Source organism: Dryobates pubescens, chromosome 4 (genome assembly GCF_014839835.1).
Source record: "Dryobates pubescens isolate bDryPub1 chromosome 4, bDryPub1.pri, whole genome shotgun sequence".
Taxonomy (NCBI): domain Eukaryota; kingdom Metazoa; phylum Chordata; class Aves; order Piciformes; family Picidae; genus Dryobates; species Dryobates pubescens.
The window spans coordinates 12113953-12137181 of NC_071615.1; the positions used below are offsets into that span (position 1 = coordinate 12113953).

A 23229-nucleotide genomic window follows, 5' to 3' on the forward strand; every position below is an offset into this window, starting at 1 on the left:
TTTTCTTACCTCTTTGCTTCATACAGCAACATGCTGTGGTTAAAAGCCCTCCCTGGGCAGCCCATTCCAATGGCCAGTCACTCTTTCTGTGAAGAATTCTTCCTAACACCCAGCCTAAACCTCCCCTGGCAGAGCTTGAGACTGTGTCCTCTTGTGCTGGTGCTGGTTGCCTGGGAGATGAGACCAACCCCCAACTGGCTCCAACCTCCCTTCAGGTAGTTGCAGACAGGACAAGAAGGCATGTAATAAAAATCAACAACCCAGCTTCGGTTTAGTTTAGAAAACTCCAAAGTAAAGACAAATTTGGTAATATTTTTACACATGAACATAACAAGGTATTCTTAGAGAGAAATTCTGAAAGAAATTGAGAGTTTGGGATATAAAGAAACCTTTATTTCTTTATTTATTTTAGCACAACTGCAGCTTTGTGCTGAGGTGGTATCTTCGTAACAAAATGCCAGAGTTTCTTACAGTGAAATGACACTTGAGAAAAGCACAGAAAAGTAATTAAAAATAAGAATTAACATTCTCCTTGTATAAAACTCTCTTTTGTGTATTAGTACACTGTAACTCTGAAAATGAAACGTTCCAACGCTCTATACCACTGCTATTAACATTTTCCTATTTGTGGAAAGACTTCCTCCCAAAGTTGTGCCTCAGTTTCCCAAGCTTTCACATTGGGCACAACAGTCCATACCCCAGTTAGCTCATGTACCTCTGCTGAACTTCTCCAGCTTTATGATGTAAATGGACTAAAGATTTAAGTCACAGTGAGACTGTTCTTCCCTCTGCAAAATGTAAACTAGCATCATCTCACTCCTGAATTTACTGTGGTTATTAAGTATCTCCCAGCTACAGAGGACCAATTTGTAAAAGTATTCAGTGACTTAAGAGTACAGCCAAGTACAGAGGGTTTTAACTTCCACTGAAACTGGGCACTTAGGTACCTACCTAGTTCAAAGTAATCTAGCCTTAGATTGCCAGGTGTTGAAAATGAGACTGAAAATGTTCAGCTAGGCAAAGTCAGAGAATAAAAGCAAAATAATATTCCTTCTTTCTGAATCAAACGTTGCCTCTGCCACGGGATAGAGTCCATCTTTGGTGCTGTCCATCTGCAGCTAGGGCTGTATCACCACTGCAAGGAAGGGCTACAGGAGTCATTTTAGACTCTCACATGTACCACAAATCAGGCTTGAAGGAGCCTTCTAGATAAACTGTTGTGACTAAAATGTAATGAAACTGACTCTTCAGCACAGCAGCTCATCTCTTTCACCATTTTTAAGTATCTGTAATGTCCTCCAGGGAACCATGTTGTATGTGACTAAACAAAAGGGATAGAGTGCCTTACTTTTCTCAGCCAGTATTGTTTGTGTTCTTCCCTCTTCATGTGCTAAAGCAGTGCTGTCTCTGTTTCTAGATAACTTGTGGCATGGACTGTAATGTGCTCAAACAAAATACTCAGATAATAAAATCAGATATGTGTTAATTACATGAAGACTTTTTTTTGGGGGGTTGCTACTAAAAAAAAAAGGTGGATTGCAGCATATAAATTTCTTTCTATATAATTTATTTTCAAAGACTTCTTCCAATGGGGAAAATATACTTTTTAGGGTAGTCAACACTTGATATTGTATAACATTACAGTAAGGAACTGTTAAATTAAATCTCAACATCAAAGGTTTCCCCTTGTGTAGGAATCAACAGTGACTTCTGCTAACAGCACAGAATATTCTCCCCATGCAATTTTTCCAGCTTCTGAAGCTATAGTAAGAATATAGCAAACTGAATGGCAGTTAAACTTTAAAATGTTCTGCTTCTGTCAGTGGCATCTATGCATGCTTCATTTATAGACTTTTCATTATATAAACCCAGGATGTAATGGGAGGCAACCCAGGCTGTGACTGCAAAACAGAATGCTCTCCTGTTGCTGCTGGCTCTGAAGAGCTAAGAAAATAAAGTATGAGAAATGGGCAAAAATACTACCTCTAGGTAACAAGATCTGATCCAAAGGTTGCTAAAAGTCAGCGGGAATCTGTTGATTTTAGAGTTTTTGAGATATATTTTTATGGAGTTAAGAAGTGCACCATTTTTATTGCAACACAAATGACTAAATGTATTGATTTAAAAATACCCTATGAACTATAAAACTAAAATAGACCTGACTTAAAGGGCTGTCTGGAAGCTACAGCTCTCACTCTTTCATACACTGCTGGGTAAGACTTCCTTGTTAGAGAGAAAAAGTAAACATTCCCAGAACATTTCTTTTCACTGATACATTGCCACATTAGTTCTGCTGTTCTTCCCCATTCATCACAGGTCTCCTTTTCAAAAGGAGAAACCTGTCAACAACTTTTTTGTTATTTAGGGTGATGGCAAAGTGAGAGCTGTTCTGGGGCATGGTGCACTATCAGAAATCTCTGTCTTCAGCCTGGGGGAACTTTCTGAAGCTGTTGTCCTATATGGAAAAAAAATCACATCATTTGACAGAGCCTAATTTTGCTTAGCCAGCATATCTAGCAGCTCTTTCTCTATGCCTTGGCTGCTCAGCTCGTTCAAACTGTAGTATCTATGAACAATCTTTTCATCTGTCACAACCACCACTCGAAGGCCATGCGTGTCTTCTCCCAGCTGACATCCTATTGCTGATGAAACCACCATTTCCAGTCCTCTGTAGGATCCTCCAGCATTCCTATGGTAATGTCCAGAAAATACAGCTTTAATGCCTGTTTGAAAGAAAAATAAAAGAAACAAAGAGAATGCATTTAGTTAGCAGCTGCAGTCTATGTATAAACTGTGTTTACAGTAAATACTGTTGAGGTTTTGTGCTGAGGCTTTCACAGCTGCTGTGCTTGTAGAGGAAGTTCTGTAGTAAGTACAGTTACAGGTGTCATGTTTATCTTCATTCTTGAATGGTTCATAAAGCTTAAAATTAAATCATTTACTTGAGCTTGTATTCTCAACAAATAATTAGTGAATAGCAATAAATAATTCTAATAGTAATAATTAGTAAAACCGTAATTCTGCTCCACTAGCTGTTTAGGGTGAGTGGTTGCTGACTTCTTTATGCTGACTGCAAGGTGTGTTTGTCATCTTGCTGCTCCTTTGGCTAGAAAGATGGAACACTCTAGAGGAAACATTAAAATTACAATAAGTCAGTAATAGAGAACTGCTTAAAGAATGATGCTACCAAAACATGAGTTGAAATCCAAGGATTGTGGAGCTGTGTTTATCAACTAACAGCCAGAAAGTTCAATAAGGAGAGCTTAAACCTACTTCCCCAAGGCCAGTGACCTTAAAGAAACCAAAACCCCCCAAAAAAGGCAAGCAGGAAACATAAATGAGAAGATAATTTGTAATCTTTTCTCAAAGACATCAGGGGTTATCACAGATGGAACAGAGGCAGTACATCAAAGAAAACAAATAAGCAAAAGTGATTGTGAATTATAGGAAGAGGGGAAGAAGGATGACAGTAGCCAAAAAAGGAACAGTTGACAACCTGCAAGTAGAGTCAGGCTTGCTAATGACATGAATTAACATTTACCTGGTAGGGGTTACAAACAAGGCAGGGTTATTCTGATTTCCTCTGTATTTTTGAATGACTTAAGGCTGTTCTGTTTCTTTCTTTTTTTTTTTTTTGTTAAATAGACTTTTTACATTTTGGACTGTATTAGGGTACAAAAAAAATCACTCCATAAAAAACCAACTTAACACATCTGATCTGTTGCAGGAAACAACAGTTCTTTAAGAGTCATCCAAGCGTGGTCAGGAGTAGAGGAATAGCTAAATGACAAGTAGCAGCAGGTAAAGAGGACAAACATACTTCGTGTTTAACGTACCTTGAAATCCTCGCCTGAATCATTGTCTGATTATGCAAAATGTTTAAAGTCATGGCCAAGGATTCTTCCTCTTCTCTAAGAATATGGTAATTAAAAAAATTAATGAAGTTTGCAAATGCTATCTTTGACCAACTTCTAAAGATGATCCAATGCCAGCTGTGCTTTCCTGCCACACTCCTCAGTAGCTATGAGATTTCTGCAGAAATGTTGAAACCATTTCAAATAAATGAAATTGTGTCATCCCAAGCTCCAAATCAGTAATTTCTACTTTTGGTTTCTTCTGCCTTGCAAACATAAATAAAATGGCAGGAGCTGTAGTTACTCAGAAGGGCCATCCAGATTGTCTTACAGAACGGTATCCCCTCCCCTATGAGGTTTCATAAATTTTATCAAGTATCTTTATTACTACAACATAATGAAATCTTGTTCAGCCTCAAGACTCAAAAAAAGCAAGGGAAAAGTAATTTTGATGCTAAGTACTTACCTTTCCTGTCAAAGATTTTAAACCTACCAACAACACAGTTGAGAACCCAGCTTCTTCCTAAGAGAGAACACGCTTTCAATAGACCAGCACCTCATTTCCAGGTCATGCCAGCATCCTTCACCATCTAGCTGTTCTATGCACTGCTGATAGATACAGCTGAGCAGCACACTCAACAGCATGTAGTTTGGCAAAACAATTATTCATCAGCTTTCTTGCTAATCTGAGATGATGCATGTTTTATTTTGAATGGAAATCTGCAGTTAGTATAAATAGCTAATTTTGCAAACAGGTTTAGGGTGTAATTTTTGGCATTCTTCAGTGTAAGACCCTTGGATTTCAGACTATTACAGCTTCCTGAAGCTGCCTCTAATGCTATTTTATACTGTTGTGAAACAGAAAAATTACTGGACCAGATGGCTGAAACTGCTAGGCTTTTGTTGTTGTTGTTGTTGTTTTTTATAATTGAGTACAAAACATGTAAATTAATTTTATATTTTGTTACAGCAAGTGTTGATTTATGATAGCATTAGTGACAATGCAGACATTTTCTGATGCTCTTAAATACTTCTAAGTGTAATTTCTCTATTGAGATACAATAGGTTGTGTGCTCCTTATTTGTAAGGACACTTTGACGGTCCTACATAAAGCATCTGACAATACATTAACACTGAGTGACTCAAACCCCACTAAGTAGTCCCTGACAGTCATGGCTACATAGCCAGCAGGTTATCGAAATGACTGCCTGAAAATGAATCTGTCCTATTAGATTGCTATATTGGCTAAAAATCCGCTATGCTATAGTAGAACAAATACTTTCCTGGCAGTATTCTATGGATGCTGTGCCTTGCTGAATATAATTCGTATTTATATTGAAAAATAAACTAATAAGCAGAAGTCTAAACCTGTGCCCGTTCCTGGGGAGAAGAGTGACATTTAACACATGTGGGGTCAAGTGCCAGCTGTTGTGGGGCTCTCCTCTGCAGCGATGGTCCTGCTCTCCACCCCAGGCTAAAAGCCATTCTTAAATATGCAGCAGTGATAATTATCTTTCCAACTGTAGTTTTTATCATTCCAGACCAACAATCAAGCCTATAAAGATGTACAGGGATGCACACTGTGACAATACCAAACTTCATTTGTTACTTTTCCATACGTTACACACTTAACAGAAAAGATAACACATATGTAGTCTTGTTCAAGTAGTAGGCCAGGGATTGGTTTATTCCTGAGATACTATAACCTGAAGTGCCTTAATAAACACATAAATAAATAAAAGGGGGGGTGGGAAGCTAGCAACAACTGATTTTGCCTCAATTTTGGAAGAGTAGAAGTGATTTAAGCAGAGCTGTGATTAGGAGCACTCTCTAACTTCACAAGGAAATCCTTATTTCTTCCACCCATTCTCCTGCAGTAGACTTAAGACTTCTTTCACAGTGATTAAATAAAAAGGGTAGTAGGTGAACATGTCTTAAGACAGCAATCCCTTTGCTTTTGCAGGAGCGATGTGAAGACTGATACAAAATACATAAACTAGGCTCAAAATATAGTTAAAAATTAAGCAGCTTGGAAAGCAAAATATAAATTATTCTGCTGTGTGCCTGGTAAAAGCTACATGTGCTTTCATCCTTCAAAATCCAAACCCTTCTCAAACAGCAAATTACTCAAGGTGGAAAATAGAGAATGAAATGACCTTGACATTGGATAGTGGTGTGTGGGTATTGTCAGCTAGAACTTGTCCATTACCCTATTTTACTTTATCAATACTAATTATCTGCTCGGTGTAAACTGCTCACCCATCTGATGTATGAGTTACACTTGCAGGTAATTTAGCATAGTAACTTTGAGAGCTCGCTCTGCATCAGCTGCAGAACCCTAGCAAAATAGTTTGGGTGGGTTTTGGTTATGGTTTTTATAAACTTGGGAGAAACCCAGCAAGACACCCTCAAAAGGTGATGGTGCAGTATCAGAGCTCTGTGACATAACACAAGTCAGGCAGCTTCTTTTCTTCTTAGGCAAAATACTACAACTTCACCTGCTAACTGCTGACACTTAAGAAGGTATTTTGGTTTGGAACTGAAGACTGATTGGTAAGCAGTGCAATTTGATACCTGAGAGCAGAGAGCACATGTTTTAAAACCTATTATCTCCTGCTGGCTGTGGGAGCAGGTTCTGCCTAACCAAGCTGCTGTTTATAGGTACTGTTCATATGCTGTTCAAATGCTGACTTTCAGTGTAGTTGCTTCATTCAGCTCCTAATTGCACTAGGTGGATATTCAGAGGTGAAATGCTCTTGTGGATCTCTCTGCTCAGCATTGGCCTCTGGTAGAATTCAGTACTTGCTTTATACACCTCCCAGTGAAAATTTTGCCCAGACTTCACTACTTGGGCACTCTTTATTTCCAGTACTAGTATTAATTCTTGTTACTGTGGTGTTACACAGAATCAGAGTGGTTAAAGGTGCTCTAGTTCCAACGCCCCTGCCATGGGCAGGAACACCTTCCACTAGACCATGTTGCTCAAAGTCTTGTTCAGCCTGGCCTTAAAGGCTTCCACAGCCTCTCTGGGCACCATCCTGAACAAAAACCCAAACATGTCACTGCTGTGTATTAATAGAAGTCTAACTGATGTTGTTTTTTCTCAACAGCACGTTTTTGTTCACTCAACTGTATTTCACTCCCTTTTGTTCGTTAGCATAAGAAGGAAATCTGAACCAGTCAATGCAATAATACTAAGATGACAAGCAGGCAATTTACTTTGCTCTTGCTTTTGATCTTAAACATAAAAAGAATCTTAGAGATGTATGCACTCAAATTTAATTTATTCATTTCAGATGTTTTTCTGAAGTAATACTGTCAATTTCCTAGCAAGTCCTCCCCACTTTTTTTCCCCCCTCTAAACTCTGTGAAGAAAGAAGAGTGTCCTGCCAGGCCTCATTCCTATAGCCTGCTTTAAGGTATCCTGAGGTCAGTTAAACACATCCAGCTATACAAAAGGTAGGTACAGCCTTTGCCACTACAGAAAACACTCCCCCCACCAAAACCCCAGTAGAGCAGTGATTTGGTTTGTGAAATGGCAGTTGGGAAAAGCTTTGACATAAAAGCTGTATGAAATACTAAAACACTACTGTGTAAATAAATGTCCAAAGGATGACACCTTCACAAGCATTCATTATTTCATTTTTTATGAAAGATAGAGTGATTTGAATTTAAATGTGACTGGAGGTTTCACAGTATCCATTAACCAAAAAAAGCAGGATCCATTACTGCAAGACACTATTCATACCTAGTGCATTATTCATTAAAAGAGAAAGAAAAAAGAGGATTCAAATCAGAATAAAGTAAAAAACTGTGAGGATAGTTACACTAAGAAAAAGCAACATGCAAAACAAACCACATCTACTGTCTCTGTGATAATCACTGTCTGATGTCAGACTGCATAACAATACCCTGGTTACTGAGTATCTGCTAGGGCAAAACAGGCCTGAACTGCCAAATGTGGTTTTGATGAGAACAGGACTGGAAACCAGAGATGCAGGATAGTTACCATACAGTGTCAGACACCAGGTCTTGCTCTGTCTCTTCCAGAACTGTACTTGGATTGTGAGAACACTTAAAACCAATGAGCCTCATGCCTGCACACCAAACATAACATTTTCAGAATCAATCATTCTGCTAAAAAATCAGAATCTTTGTAAAAAGAAAAAAAAGTTTAAATACAGGAATTGATTCTGATTTTAGTAAACCAAAGATGCCTTCCTGCCATGCAATTTACCATCATTTTCTGATCAAACACAAAAGGTCCTTTTTGGTTCGGGCCTGACACATTGGAAAACCAAAAAGATTCACTGCTTCCAAAGATCTAATTAGAACTCTTTTCCCTGCAGAACAGTAGGAGAGCATTAAAGAATGAAGTACCTGTGTTGGTGCAAATTCTGTAAGTCCAAAGCAGCATCAATAATTCATGATAAAACAACCAATCAAAACATGGATTGTTCAAGAGTCAACTGAAGAGATGTAATTCATATGTTGATAAGCTTTAGTCTCTTCATTAACTTGACTGTGAAGTGAGTTAATAAATACCTTGCTTACACGCTAGCTCAGACACTGCATCATATCAGTTCAGACTGTATGGCACACAGTGGCTTTGGCAAAGCAAAAGGTAAGTGCTGAGGAAGGTAATTAACAGCTCATGTAATTCTGCATGCTACCTTTGATGTTATCTCTATGATCATTCCTAAGCAGAATCTTTAAAGCACAACTTACTTTTAAAAAAGTTTCCAACAAAATGCATATTTTACTTTGGAAAACCCAAGTCAAAGCCATGGTACCAACACTGTTACACTGCTCATGGTTTCTATTGCAGACATTTCTCAACAGAAAACCCCAAACCACCCCTGCTTCCCCTCTGATTTCCAGTGTCTGCATTCTAAAGCCAACTCACCAAATAAGTAGTGATCAGAAGAACTTCAGCAAGCCCTTATCATTTTGACAGCTCTGGCAAGAAGAACAGCTTTTACCAGGACTTCTCATTTCCTCAAGCTTCTCTCTTCAAGCTTTGTGAACCAAAACAGCACACTGCAGTAAAAGGGTTTTTTCTTACTGAGAATGGTGTATTTGGCTATTGGTAAACTGACTCACTGGCCTAATGGGGAAAGAGATCTAACAGATCTACTCAGATTTACTTTGGATGTTTCATGGAGAAGATCAGTACAGGAAGGGATGACCAGGCTGACCAGGCTCAGGAGCCACTGCACATATATATAAACCCATCACAGCCTCACAGACTGCTGTAGCTCTGATTTATAATACTCTTTGTAATAATGACCATCTTACAGCGACTCAGAGTTTCCAAACAACCCTGAGCAGAATAATGACCTGAAAAAAATGGAGTCCTGTATGAAATATTCACCACCAAGAGGTCTGGTCATAGTGGAAAAAAAATCTGAAAGAAAATTTTAGCCACCCTGGTGTTGTTAGCATGCTGGTAACTTTATTTCTGACAAGACAATAGTTCTTTACCTGAAAGGAAACTACACCCTGAATAACATGCAGAAAGCAGGTTGTCTGTTAGCAGAAGCTAAGGTGTGGCATCTTCTTCCCAGAGATTACTATCTCACCACTGAGAAACCCTTCTAAACAACAGTTCTGTGGCACCAGGGAAAAAGATCAGCATGAGTTTGATGTAACTGCACAGTAAGAGAACAAAGGCATTTAGCTGTCTCATGGATGATTCCCATCAGAGTGGCTACATCCTGGCCTTAGCTTATTGTGCAGTTGCAGTCCTGTCATTCCAGCTTCTCCCTTACTTGGTCCTCTTGCAGAAGAATGCAAAGAAACAGAAGAGTGGGCATGTTTTCAAGTCCATCTGGGCAGAAATGCCTTCAATATGTGGACCAACAGACTTCCTGTTATAGGAGTGGTTAAGCCTTCATGAAAGGTCTCTATTTTAAATGTGAAATACTAGCCGAGTCATCTTTTTGCTGGATCAAGCAGACATCAGGTATATTCCCTAACAACGTATCACACACCTGTCTTCCTAACCACCACAAAGTAGATGCTTGCTAGCTTAATGCAAGGAATACAGGCTGAGCCCCCGTCTCAAAGTTGCAATGATTGCAGAAATCCAAATAGGCTAAAATGGGATGGAAAAATAATACATCCATATTTATCTTGAAGTATTCAAAGTAATTTCATAAACCCCACACATGTAGAAAACAATTCTTCCTCACACAATCAGTTAATAGCTGGCCTAGAATTCAGACTTGAACTAGTTTAAATTCTAGGGGTGTCTGACTACGGTTTCTATAATTACACTCACTTCCATGGCGTGCTTCCAAACCCCCCTGAATTCAGAAGAAGCTGGTTTCAACTCTGCTTTCAACTCAAAACCATTTGAGGCAGGTTTGCTGTGTCTAAAATGTGACTGACCTAGCCTCAGTTGGAAATCAAACTGCTCAACCCAGCGCTACGGACAGTGTAAAAATATCAGAAGAAAGTTACCAATATAAAAATAAACCAAAGAAAAGAAGGCAGATTTTCCAAATTAGGAAGAGAATGCCTGGAATAATCAGCATAGGCAATCAGTAGCAAGGCTTTATTTAGACTGAGCCTTCAATTAAATAAATGCTTTTCTCAGCAAAAGCAAATGAGACTGAAAGAGACCGAGAAGGCTAAATTAGTGCAATATGAATGACATAATAAATATGTAATGGGTACAGTACAGACCTTGCTTCTCCTCTCATGCACTCTCTAGAAAATCAGGGGCAAAAAAGTGGTTCTGACTGGGTAATGGAATTTATCACACGGTCCAGATTATCGCCCTTGAAGTGCTGATTAACGTGCTCATTTTTGCAGTGACTGCAGACACGGACCTTTGCTTACGGCATTTCATTTACAGCTTTCTGGCTCCCAATGCAGGCTACAGGTAAATTTCAAAGGAAACATTTCTTCACCTAGTTGTGAAACATTTAGGTGCCACATCCATTGTGAAAGCGGAGTTTTCAAAAAGCAGCTGAACACATCTATAAAACACTCACTAAATTGCACTGTATTGATAAAGGCAATGTGATGCACTAAGTCCCTGGAAGAAGAATTCTCAGAGATAGGAAGAGTATTTGGAAGAACTACCATTATACTGGCTTCTGCTCTTTGCAAGGGTTTGGCTAGTAGGAGAAGCTACAGACCAGGCTATAGGGATCATCACTCCGTTCCAGTGACTCTGCTTTTATGTTAGCTGTTCATGTTTCATGGTAAAAAACAGGTTAAAAAGATAATTATTCTTATGTAAAAAAGTCACTGTCTTCACTGGCCGCAGCCCTCACTCAATCAGGGACTGAAGAGGAGGATATACTAGCAAAAGCTGATCCTATATATTCTGTCCGCCCCGAACTGCAGGAACTATAGAGGAGCAGCAGAGTTGCAATGGAAGCAAACAGGTGAAGCAGCAGTTACACAAAGAAATGAAACACCTGAACGTTACCAAACCTCCAGTATCCTTTCATAGACAGAAGAACAAAATCAGCAGTAGCCAGGTGCAGGGAGATGCTACTATGAGAGTTGTGTGTGTTTGCATATACACCCCCACACATGCATGTGTAGACAGGTCATTTTTCAAAGGCACTGTTTCTGGCAAACACAAGCACTGCAGTCCCGTGGACACGCTGATCTTGTGCACATCCCGTGCACAAACTGCCTTTTCTTTCCTCCTTGCACTTGCAGCGTACAGCTGCTTTCTGAAGCGCTGAACAGCGTGGTCAGTTCGGCCGCAGTACCTGTTCTCAGAACAATTCTGCACTCCAAAATTAGGTTCTTTCAGCTTCCCTACAAGAGCATGCATCAACCACAGGCATTTTTTGCCATACCTTTTTTCTCCCCTGGGCAGGTGGTGTACCTCATTTTTTCAAGACTCTAGTGCTATGTAGTGAATGATACTATTTGGTAGTCTTTGTAAACAAAGCCTCTTGTGAGGAATAGAATTGATTTTATCTCATTGTAATTTGAGAGTGCTCACATCACCCCATCTGCCAAGCAGGTGTTACAGCAGCAAAGAAAGATGTGAAAGCATCCTTCATGGCACTGTTAACAGAATTGTTCACTGCTCAGGCAGTTCTCTGAGAAAAAATCCAATCATTTTGCACCAAAAGAGCTCCAGTAGAAGGAAATAGCTCCACTGGTGTTGGGTGGGGATCAACACCCTCTATTTCATAACCTTTTCAGTCAACCTTAAATAGCAACCTTCTTCATCAGAGAAGTTGTCTGAATAAAATAGAACCCAATGGTTAGACTTTACAGCACGTAGCACTATAAGTATTTTAATGAAAATATGCCAAAATATGTTTGCAAACCTGCAGGAAAACTCTCCCTTACATTTGCTGTGCAGACTGAGGAATCTGCAGTTGGTGGTCAGGGGATCTGTGTAGTGGGAGAGAACTTTGCAAAGTGTAGTGATGTCAAAAACTTCTTTATATTAGACAGCACTGACCAGAGCTATATCGAGAAGGATCTTGGTCTCACTTGTTTTTCCGGTATAATCAGAGGAGAAACAACAGACATAGCCAAAGGGTCATTCCAGATCACCTAATTACACTGCTGGTCTAAATAAGCCTTTAGAGGTGCTGTCTGTAGAAGGTCACTCTCAATTTCAATTTCATTTTTGTGAATGCCTCTTGTGACCTTTCAGTGGAATTTATTTGCTGCTTTTTCCATTTGAAGTGAGGCTTTTCACAGAGTTGCAACACACCAAACCCTCCTGCTTTGCTATGTGCTCTAAGGCTCAAAAAGTTCTTATCAACCAACACTCCAGCCCATGGATAAAACACACTTCAAAACTTCAGTTCAGAAGAAATGTTACTTCATGTTATTACAGACCCCCATTAAATAAATGTAATTTGTACTTGCTGCTGAATTTCTGCAAAAAACGCCTGTGCCAGCATGCTGGATTACGTCAGAGATGGTCAATGGCCTGGAGAAACACTGCTCTTACACAATGACACAGGAAGTGTCACATTTGGTCACTCCACCTGTACTATACGTGCAGAAAGTCAAAGCTGAAAGCTGTTGATCTAAACCGCTGAAGCTTAGAGTATTTTAAGTCATCTTAAATACTGATAAAGTGATACATAAGCAAGCACTGAGATTACTCAGTGTATGGGCTTTGCCAAAATCAAGGTCTCAATGGCAGGAAGAGGAAAATATTACTCCCTTGTCAACTTTGATTACACAACAAAGTATATAATGAAACCTAGCATATGTTGTCTGGTAAATTTTAGAAACAACAGCTTTCAGCACTCCATGCTTTAATTTTGTGCTTAAATATATCATAGCTGTGGATGTTCAGAAAGCTGCTTCTTCCCTTAATACCATTTTGTCATAACATTTCTAAGAGGAGACTGTGGGTATCACACGCCTAATGAGTAAAGGTGTTACAAGCTACAGCACCTATAACCACAAACAGAATGAGAAAAAGATGCCATTTAACAAAGTTCAGTTGTCCTTTGCCCCTTATGTTCGAACTGAAACTTTCTAACCAAATCTAAAAACTGCTTTGAAGAAACTTAGATGAACCTAAAACTTTTTAATTAGAACAAACCAAACTGGAGACTGCAGGGAATTTCCTTCTATATTTCACATCTGTTATCTAGTGAGTCTCTCTTGGATGCAAAATCTCTTATCTCCCTCTGAACCAAGAAGTATTTTCTCACCATTGTTGGTGCACAAAACCCAACTATTAATCTAAGCTTTGTTCAACAGAGCTCACAGTTGCTTGAATGTTTTATTTCATTAGAGCTACTAAAAAACATTTATTTTGTTGAGTGATGCAAGTAATTTCAGTGTGTCTCTGATGGTTCTCAGGACAAAAAGTCTTCAAAAGACTGTCTGTAGCTCAAAATACCCCAACTTTTTCAGACCATAGAAGAATCTTTAGTATCCTAAGCAAAGAATCCTGAAATGGGATTTGTTAGACTTGTGTATTACATAAACTGCTTCATTTAAAAAATCATTTATGACTTCTCTTTATCAGAGACATGGGACATGCAGAGCAGATTTTTGACTACACCACCACTACTTCATTATTTCCCCTACAAAGCTATGAGCAAACCTATTTATACCAGCACTGTAAAATTCTTCAAAGCTGAATGTGCATTTCCTACAGCAGCGTTGAGTGACTCCAGCAGATCTCACAGATGAGAACGTCAGGTCAGCTCATTCACACTTCTTGCACACACCGTTTTGTCAGTGTTTTACCTTCTGCATGTAGAGGAGACAGAGCTCTGACAGCTGAGGCTAAACTTCCAGATATTAGTATTTTCATACAAATATGCTTTCAGAAATGCATTTTCACTGCAATGATAAACTGTGTTCTCAACTGAGTTGATTTTCATTGTCACTGCAATCGCTGTTTCAAGGACAATACTTGTTGCAATGCATTTAAAGAACAAATGGTCTAGGAGGATTTCTTAGACATGCAGCATTACTTTGCATAGTAGTAGTAGTACATATTTACAAGTGCCAGATTTTCAATTTATAAATATTTATCATAAGGACATGATTTTATCTTTAATTAGCCCAACTGTTAAGGACACTTCTAATGTGAGAAATGCAATTCAGTATTTCATACCAGATGTAGCCTCTACAGCAAGTCTTTTATCTCAGCTTGTAAGGAGCTGATACGGTACTTAAACCCAAAACATTATGTAACATGTAAGTGATTAGAAGAGATTAACTACAGAAGAGCTGGGCTCTGAATTTCAAGGAATAATTTTCTGGAGTTTCACACCTCACTGTAAAGTACCATAAGTATCTGATTATTTCCCACATATACCCATATGAGTTCCTTTGTTCATGGAAAGACCTGCATTACTAGATTGTCCTTCCTTTCCTGTCTCTAAACCAGGTGAGTTATGGCTTGTGTCTGAAGAAAAAATATAAACATGAAAAGTGGGACAATTCCAGGGTTAGCAAAAATTGAAATATGATGCCTGTCTAATAACATTGCATTGACAAATGCAGCAACCCCCACAACATGCAAAACAAACCATCAGAGCGATTAGAAACACTGAAGCAGAGAACGAGAGACCAGAAAGAAGGAAGCACCGGTGACAAGTTAGTGGGAGAGGCCTGGTGGCCTCATTAGAAAGCAGACTCACTTTCTTTTCCAGAACAAGTTAACCCAAATTTCTAAATTACATGCTATAAGGAGTTAGCCTTCTTAAAGTAAGTCATATTTAAAAGCTCTCACAAAAAAATGCAAAGTAGATTGTGATCTACTAGCAATATCCTGTGTTTCAATCCTTCAAGAATCAGAGAAACATTCATCTTGGAAAAGACTCTCACCAAGTCCAACCAATAAACCTGCTCTACAAGGTACACCCCTAAACCATATCCCCAAGCACCACATCCAAACAGCCTTTTAAACACATCCAGGGTTGGTGACTCAACCACCTCCCTGAGCAGCCCATTCCAATGCCTGACCACTCTTTCAGTGAAAAATCTTTTCCTAATGTTCAGTCTAAACTTACCCAGTCACAGCTTGAGGCTGTTCTCTCTTGTTCTATCATTAATTACCTGTGAGAGGAGACCAGCACCAACTTCTCCACAATGTCCTTTCAGGTAGTTGCAGAGAGCAATGCCTCAGCCTTTTCGCACTAAACAGCCCCAGCTCCTTCAGTCTCTCTTCATAAGATTTATTCTCCAGGCCCTTCCTCAGCTTCCTTGCCCTCCTCTGCACTCATACCAGCACCTTGACATCTCTCTTGTATTTAGGTGCCTGAAACTGAACACAATACTCAAGGTGTGGCCTCACCAGAGCTGAGTACAAGCAGACAATCACCTCCCTACTGCTGCTGGACACAGCATTTCTAATACAAGCCAGGATGCCACTGGCTTTCTTGGCCACCTGGGCACACTGCTTGCTCATATTCAGCTGCTTAAACGGATGAACTGAACTGAGGGGAATACCAGTTTCATGTCTCATGATATGCTGAATCGATTTTTCTTTGGAAAAACAGAGTCAGAAAATAAGTGGTGTCATTGCATACCTGTGCATCTATCCTGCCTTGGTAACTGCCTGTTTGCAATCCACTGATAACACTTTGTGGTCTTACAAAGGTCACTCTCCAACTGAACAATAAAATAGAAACAGAATGCACCTGTTACTAAGGAAACTCTCAGGCAACTTTTGAGCCAGCTAGTTTTTCTCAGCACTCTGAGTTACACTGAGCTGCTCACTCTCTATATTCATTTAATTAGAAACATGTTTGAATATTGGATTGTGAACAGTACCTATTGACTCATTTACTGACTATATAAAACAGCAAGCAAAAGAAAAATGTTTTAACATATTCATGAAGGAACTGAACAGCACAGCATGGTGGGAGGATTTCTAGGGATCGGAGAGAGGGACACCAGAGGAAATAATGGAGAGGGGGTACAAATGGAGGAGTTTGGGAATTTCTTTCATAGAGTTGTGCTGCATTGCTGTCTTCCCATTCTCTTTTTGTTTCCCCAGTTGTGAAGCCTACCCAACTTCTGGTTAGGCCTCTGGCTACACATTAGGAGAGTCAATCTAAACTATCCCCCTCACTAAACATGAGAACATAACGATGAATATTACAACATAACATTCTGCATCATTTCTTTTACTTCTTGATTAATTGTATTCCCAGGACGGAGTGCTGCCAAATGTTACTACATCATCTGGATGACAGGAAACTCTACAACAGAACTGCTTTGATTTCTCCATTAATGCTTATTTACTGGGATACACTTCTCTGGCAATGGTCTTCAACAAGCTCTCCAATGCACTAGAATGTGCTTTTAGTCAACAATACTTATTTAGCTGCCCAACTCCCCAGATGCAATACTTTCTGTGATATTAACACTAGTACAATAACAGAGAAAGATATTCTGAAGTATTCTCAGTGTGTCTCCTCATGGGAAAAAAACATCCACTTGCAAATGTCTGTCCCCTGGAGAGCCCTCAGATAGCTATGAATTTTGGCCCCATTCATTTGAAACAGTAGGAGATTCAGAGCTTGGAAATCAGGCTGGGTTTGGATGAGTCCAGACTTAATCATTATATGGTAAATGTGTAACAGTATCATAAACCCTTTGCATTGTTCAGCAATCCAAATAACGTGCTCTCCTACAAATACAGAACAAATGGCATTGATGCAAGGATGGCAGGCTAGCAGGAAATTCTGAAGGACTGACACAACACAGGAATATGAAGGCAATCAACAGGAAACAATGGGAGCAGGCAAGAGGAGTAGTGTAGTGTGTCTGTCTCCATAGCGTTCAAGAGTCATCAAACAAAGCTAAGGGATTTGGTACAATATGCTTGTTTTGGGATGAAGAGCAGGTGGAACTCATCCCAGAAATGGCCTCTATTAGTAATGGATATACCAAGGATTGATCTTAGCAGAGCAAGACTCTTTTTAACACAGAATACATCTGGAGTGCTCTTCGTTTAAAATTGGCTCAGTGTGGGAGAAAACAACCTCCAAGGTAATTCTGAATTCTGTTTTCATGTTTTATGTAAAACATGAATTCTGTATTTTTCTCCTATGGCAATACCTGCACTCCTTAGGCAGGAAAACCTCAGGCTCTCTTGCATCTATCAGTACTTGCAAAATGTAATCCTTGTTTACTTTAAAGAGGTTTTTTAAAGGTTTACATTTTGTTTGGTATTTTTTACAGGTGATTAGATTCAGCTGGCAATTCTGACCTACAGGGAATGATGAGGCTTTTAAGCATGAAGTTCCTGTATCTTGTCTGGCAGCATAAACATTAGCAAATTGAAATACAAATGGGAGAAGTTACCTGCTTGATGGAATTTTTCCATTATCTCTCGACGAACTGATTTTTCCAAGTTAAAATAGTCGTGATCTTCCTCTGGATTTCTCAGAAACAGAGGAATGTGCTGGAATACTATTATATGCCTGCATTTCTGTTCTGCAGCAACTGCCAGCTGCTCTTCGAGCCATGCATCCTGGGCTTGCTTCAACTCAGGGCATTTGGAAGAATCGAAGTACAACTGAGAATTCAGCACAAGAAAGAAAACACCTCCAACCCAAAAGCTGAAGTAGTCATCTCCCCAGTTCTTGCAATAATCATCTATTGTTTCTCTTGTGGGAGTATTGCCGATATCGTGATTTCCACTCACGAATACCAGCGGTATGTCCTGGTCAGTGTTCTTCAGAACATTCTTTAAATCTTGCTCTTGGTCCTTTCTCCATTGAGAACCTATGGAAAAAACCCAAACATAGAATCACAGAATTGTTAGGGTTGGAAGGGACCTCAAAGATCATCTAGTCCCAACCCCCTGCCATGGCCAGGGACACCTCACACTACATCAGGTTGCTCAGAGCCACATCCAGTCTGGCCTTAAAAACCTCCAGGGATGAGGCTTCTACCACCTCCCTGGGCAACCTGTTCCAGTGTCTCACCACCCTCACGGGGAAGAATTTCTTCCTAACAACCAAATACAATACAAATGTCATCCTGACATACTTTAATGTTTATGCTGTCTTTTCCTACCTTCCTTGTCAGCTTTTGTTTATGTAACTACACACAGTAACAAAATAATCTGTCTTGGACATGCTCACGATAATATGCAGGGATCTAGGCTACATCTTCACTTTATTATTGTATGTCCACTCAACCCTTTGCCTTCCACTTCTTTTCCTCCCTTACCAAATAGCCATTTTCAGTAACTTGCCTTAAGCAAGGCTCTGGGTAGGAAGAGGATAGGTGATACAATGGTCAGTGTTGTGCTCTTTTCATCTATAGACTGATGAGGTAGTGAAAAAATGCAGCAGCCTTGGATGGTGTAACAGCTTTACACAAGTGTTAAAAACAAGTCCACTTCTGGTTTACACTTCATGGCTATGCAAAGGAATTAAGGTTGGGAGGTTTGTGGTTGGGTGTTGTTTCTGGCTTTTTTCATTAGAAGGACCATTTTAAACAGAAAAAAAAAAGGTGTCAAATAATTGTGGCAAGATGTTTATGTGACGAGTCTGTTTTAATAACAAGCATGATGTTAATTTGAAAGCAAGGTATTGATGCACTTTGCTGGGTTTTCCAGGATCTGTTTTTATATTGTCATGGTTATCAGGGGTTTGTCCTTGTCTAGGAAGGTTTATGTAATTTCTAGATTAAAATCACTGAAAAAAAATTATATAAAGGATTAAAAAACCCAAAAGTAGTTATTCTAATGATGACAAAGGTTTTCTGAAGTGTAGCCTTTTATCAGAGACCATTGATATGTTTAACATTCATTAATTAAATAGAAGAGTTACAAATTGTATTGTGTCCTCAGAGGCAAACACAGACCATTTCACAAATAACAACTGCATCTTTTTAGCCAAGAAGTTGCAGCAGGCTTTGTACAAGAACTCTGAAGTCAGATTGCTCAGGTTCATTTGCATACAGGTCTACACAAACCACTCATTGTGTATTTTAACAGCTGTGGCCCATTTTTGTAACTAGACATATGTATTATGGGTAGAATGTAGTAGAGGGACTCCTGTAATGTAAAAGATTTTTTTCCCCCTCCTTGTTTCTTCTGATCAGTATGTTGACAAACTTCAATTTCTTTTCAATACTCTACAGGTACAGGCTTAAGTGCCACCTTATTTGTGTTAGGAGAAAAAAAACATTCACATAATGTCTCAATGTAAAGACGGATGTGGTATTTGATATGTGGTGCACAGAGTTAAAAACCATGAGACTCTTAACTGCTGCACAGGGTAGCAAGTTACTGTAGCAAACTCTTTGAGCAACTTGAGAAATGCTGGGCACATGATAGCCATGGTGGTCCTGAAGGTAGGGGACAGCAGAAGAGTTTGTGGGGTATATTAATGTACCAGGACTGGGGTCAGTTTAGGATGTCCTTCCAGTTATGGAAAATACCCTCACTGATCCTAGAAAAAACCATGGCAAATGACATCTCCTGACCTATGGAAGAGATGGATCTGAAAAAGTAATGCCCCAAATTGAACTATATCTGGCACACTTTTTTCTGCCACTGTTTTTTGTTGCCACTCCCCACGTTCCTATGCAAAGAGCTGGAAACTTCAAGCTATAGATATGAATGTATGGGGGTGGGGGGCAGGAAAAGGCAAGAGGGAAGGCTCTGAAGATTCATGTACACACATTACACCATCTTAATCTCCATGCTATCACTTTGGGAAATTCAGCTAACAGTTTCAGAGTATAAAGACATTTACACATAAGTTACAGAAATAATGTGTAGAATTCTGTATACTCCTTCCTAGTGGTGAAATTCCAGCTCTAGGGACTAACACTAAGATTAGATTTGTTGACAGCAGGGCACTGGTTCCCACGTTTAATGCAACATTATTTCTATAGCAACACAGAGACATAGTCAGTGCTTTATTGCAGAAAACAGATTGCTCAAAATGGAAAACAATGTCTCTGCCCAAAGAGTCTAAGAAATCGTACTAAGTAAAGATTGTTTAGGACAATTGTGTCTGGGCTTGACCTAGTAGAAGGTCAAACAGGTTCAAAAGAGAAGCTCATGGAGGTAAGAGTGGGGAAAAGGCAGTGATGTCTATAATTTCTGTTGTAGTGCTGGAGAGGAACAGCTAGGACATGGACAGTAACATCAGTTGTAATACAGCAGCACTACCTGTCCTACAATGAGCCACATCACTATGCAGTGCCCCCTGAAGGCACCTCCCTCTATGTTTACAAGTATAGGCAAACTGCTTAAAGAGACAGAAGTGATGAAGAAAAGAAGGAAGCCACTAGTAAACCACAGTGGACTCTGTCCTGCCATAAAAATTAGTCCCTTCAGTCTCTACCAGACACAGTTAGCTATAATATTTTATTACTCCAATTGCTATGGAGTAGCAATTTTTACTTGCTGAGATGTATTTCTTTGGCTTAGCTAGAAGTTTGTTGTCAAAAAGTGACTAGGAAAAGAATGTAATACCAAGAGGTAATGTAGAAAAATAATACAAGTGTCACTGTGGATGTAATTGGAATGAATTTCTCTTCTGTTTATCCTGGCATCATGTGCAGAGACATTTTTAAATCCCAGGCTCGAATGTTCTGGGTTTATGTTAGGTTCTGTAAATACAGCCTCACCCCAAGATAAAGGGCTTCACAAATTAATAGCCCATAAAAAGCAGTTTGGCTTTTATGGAAAACATGAAAGTGAGAACTGTTGCTAGTCAGTCGCCTGCCGTTTCCCACAGCTTCCCAGTCTGTCATTTTGGAGAGCTGAGCCCTGTGAGCAGGAGCATAAAGGTGCAATGTCAGTGTCTCTGTTGCATGACATCTTTCTGTTGTGTGTCACTATTTTTCGAAACGCTTCCAATATTCCTTCCTGCACTGCTAAAGGAGTCAGGACAACCTTGCCTTCGCTCCCTGAAAGAGCACATTTCAAGAAAGTACTTTTAGAGCACTTTTTGCTGATGCTGGCTTCAGTCAGCAGAATTCACAAAATACTCTGCCAAAGAAATAATCATTTAGCTACTAATCCACAGTTACAGCTTATTTGGTGTTCCCCAGAAGAGAGCACCTCTATACCCAAGTGTTCAGATCGGTATTTTTAATGCATGAGCTGTAAAAGCAGCCTGGAGTATTGTCTACCCCAAACCTGCTCTCTGTGATGCATGCTGATAGGAATTTTTGCATGAGGCAACTCTTGACTTACAGTAACCTCCACCAATGTTCAATTTTCCCCCCAAAAGTATTACAAATGACAAATTAACCATTAACCATAGCACCATTTTTCTACTGATATGAATTAGGAGAGGGAAAGGAGGAGGTTATAATGCTATTATGGAGTGCTGTCCCCAGGGGGTTTTGTGCCAGTTAGGAGGTACTGCCCCCAAAGGGAAGAGAAATCTGTCAGGCCTTGCAAAGGGGCATGAGTTTGGTGTGAATGGTGAGGGCTTTGGCCTGGATGTCCAATTCATGTTATTGTCTAAGAGATGGAAGTTATAATGAGGTAATCCAACTATAATTTTTAACAGTCAAACCTATCGGTCATAAATTCACATAAATACATCAGAGGTCAGCTACTCAGCATTGTGTGATGACACTGCATTTCAGAGGACCTTCTACTTTCCAAAGGTCTTCTGAAAAGTCACTTTCAAGGATCTGGCTGGCACAGGCTGACTTGGGGGCAGAGCAGAACTGCTGCAGCTCAGCTTGTGACACTGATGTTGCTGCGGTTTCTAAACCTTCTTTTGGGGATGGGTTTTCTCAGAAGCCAGAACAGTACCTGTCTGGTTACCTGTTCTGCAGTTCTTGACACAGACAATACTGTGTCATGGTTTGCTGCAAACATTAAAAATGTGGACCTGACTCTACAGGTTTGGCAAAGGGGGCCCTAACTGATCCAGAGTACAAACTTAGAGCCCCACTTGTGCTTTGCACTAAGTCATGGTGGTCTGTCTCTGCATCAGCTTCGCTCTGCCTAGCCTGAGGACCAGCACAGGCACTTCTAGGATGAAGCTACCCAAGATATGTCTTCAGCCAATTTAATATGTAGAAATGTAGCACAATCTTTTCTTGAGTTTCTAAATCACTCAGTCTTAGTATCGCAACATATCTTAAGAGTGTCCCAAACTTAGAGGTGTTGCAAACATTCAATTTGTAAAGGAAAACACAAATTCTCAGTTTGAAAAAGTTAAAAAGAAGATTGTCTATGAGCTTTGATGTGAGCAACACACTTGAAAAGTCCTGATTAAACTGCAGTCTGCCTAACATTTAACCCAAGAACACGTAAGAGCTTGACTGAAGATTAAAATCCTCTACAAAATCTCAGATAGAAACATTAACCAAATCTGCTACAAGCAAAATAAAAAATGTCAAAACCCCACTGATGAGAACGGAATTCATAAATACATTGGGGCCATCCCTTCTGTAATTTATTATATCAGGAGAATTATTCTGACATCAAAAGACAAAATAATTCTTCTTGGAAGCAGTCACACGATTGTTATAAAGAAACAAAAGAGAGATTTGTTTATTTTTCCTGGGCTTCACAGTGCATCACAATTGCTTGATTCAAAGGGTCTAATTATTTTGTGCACTTTCCTGTTCTTGAGATGTTTGTCCTTTTTTGTTTGTTTTCTTGATTCTCTGTAGTTTTTCTACTCCTCTCCAAGCCATCTAGAAGACCTTCCCTAGTAGTGTTCCATAACTTTCTAGTGACTAGAAGAGAGGAGCCCAAGGCTATATTCACAGGATGCTCCTTTTGTAAGTACCCTGTGAAACACATTTAACCCCTCTGTAGGATCATAATCTCCTGTTCCAAGATGGCCTTTCATCTCTGCTGTCATTTTGGATACCTGGCTGTTGGCTCCAGTTTAACAGGGCTACAACTAAGCTCCTACATAACCTCTCTAAGGTCTCTCAACTGAGCCTCCTACCC

The 23229-nt window shown here is 39.6% G+C and overlaps 1 protein-coding gene across 4 annotated transcripts in view; it reads right to left on the reverse strand.

The window, feature by feature from the left end:
- Nucleotides 1-1506: 1506 nt before the first annotated feature.
- CPPED1 (calcineurin like phosphoesterase domain containing 1) overlaps nucleotides 1507-23229 on the reverse strand; it is a 65645-nt gene continuing 43922 nt past the window's right edge. For all 4 annotated transcript variants that reach the window (XM_054180597.1, XM_054180594.1, XM_054180595.1 and 1 more), the window contains exons 3-4: nucleotides 17640-18062; nucleotides 1507-2723 (exon numbers count right to left, since the gene is read on the reverse strand). In XM_054180597.1, coding sequence (XP_054036572.1) covers nucleotides 2491-2723; nucleotides 17640-18062 — 656 coding nt within the window. In that variant the 3' untranslated portion in view covers nucleotides 1507-2490. The remainder of the gene's footprint in view (nucleotides 2724-17639; nucleotides 18063-23229) is intronic.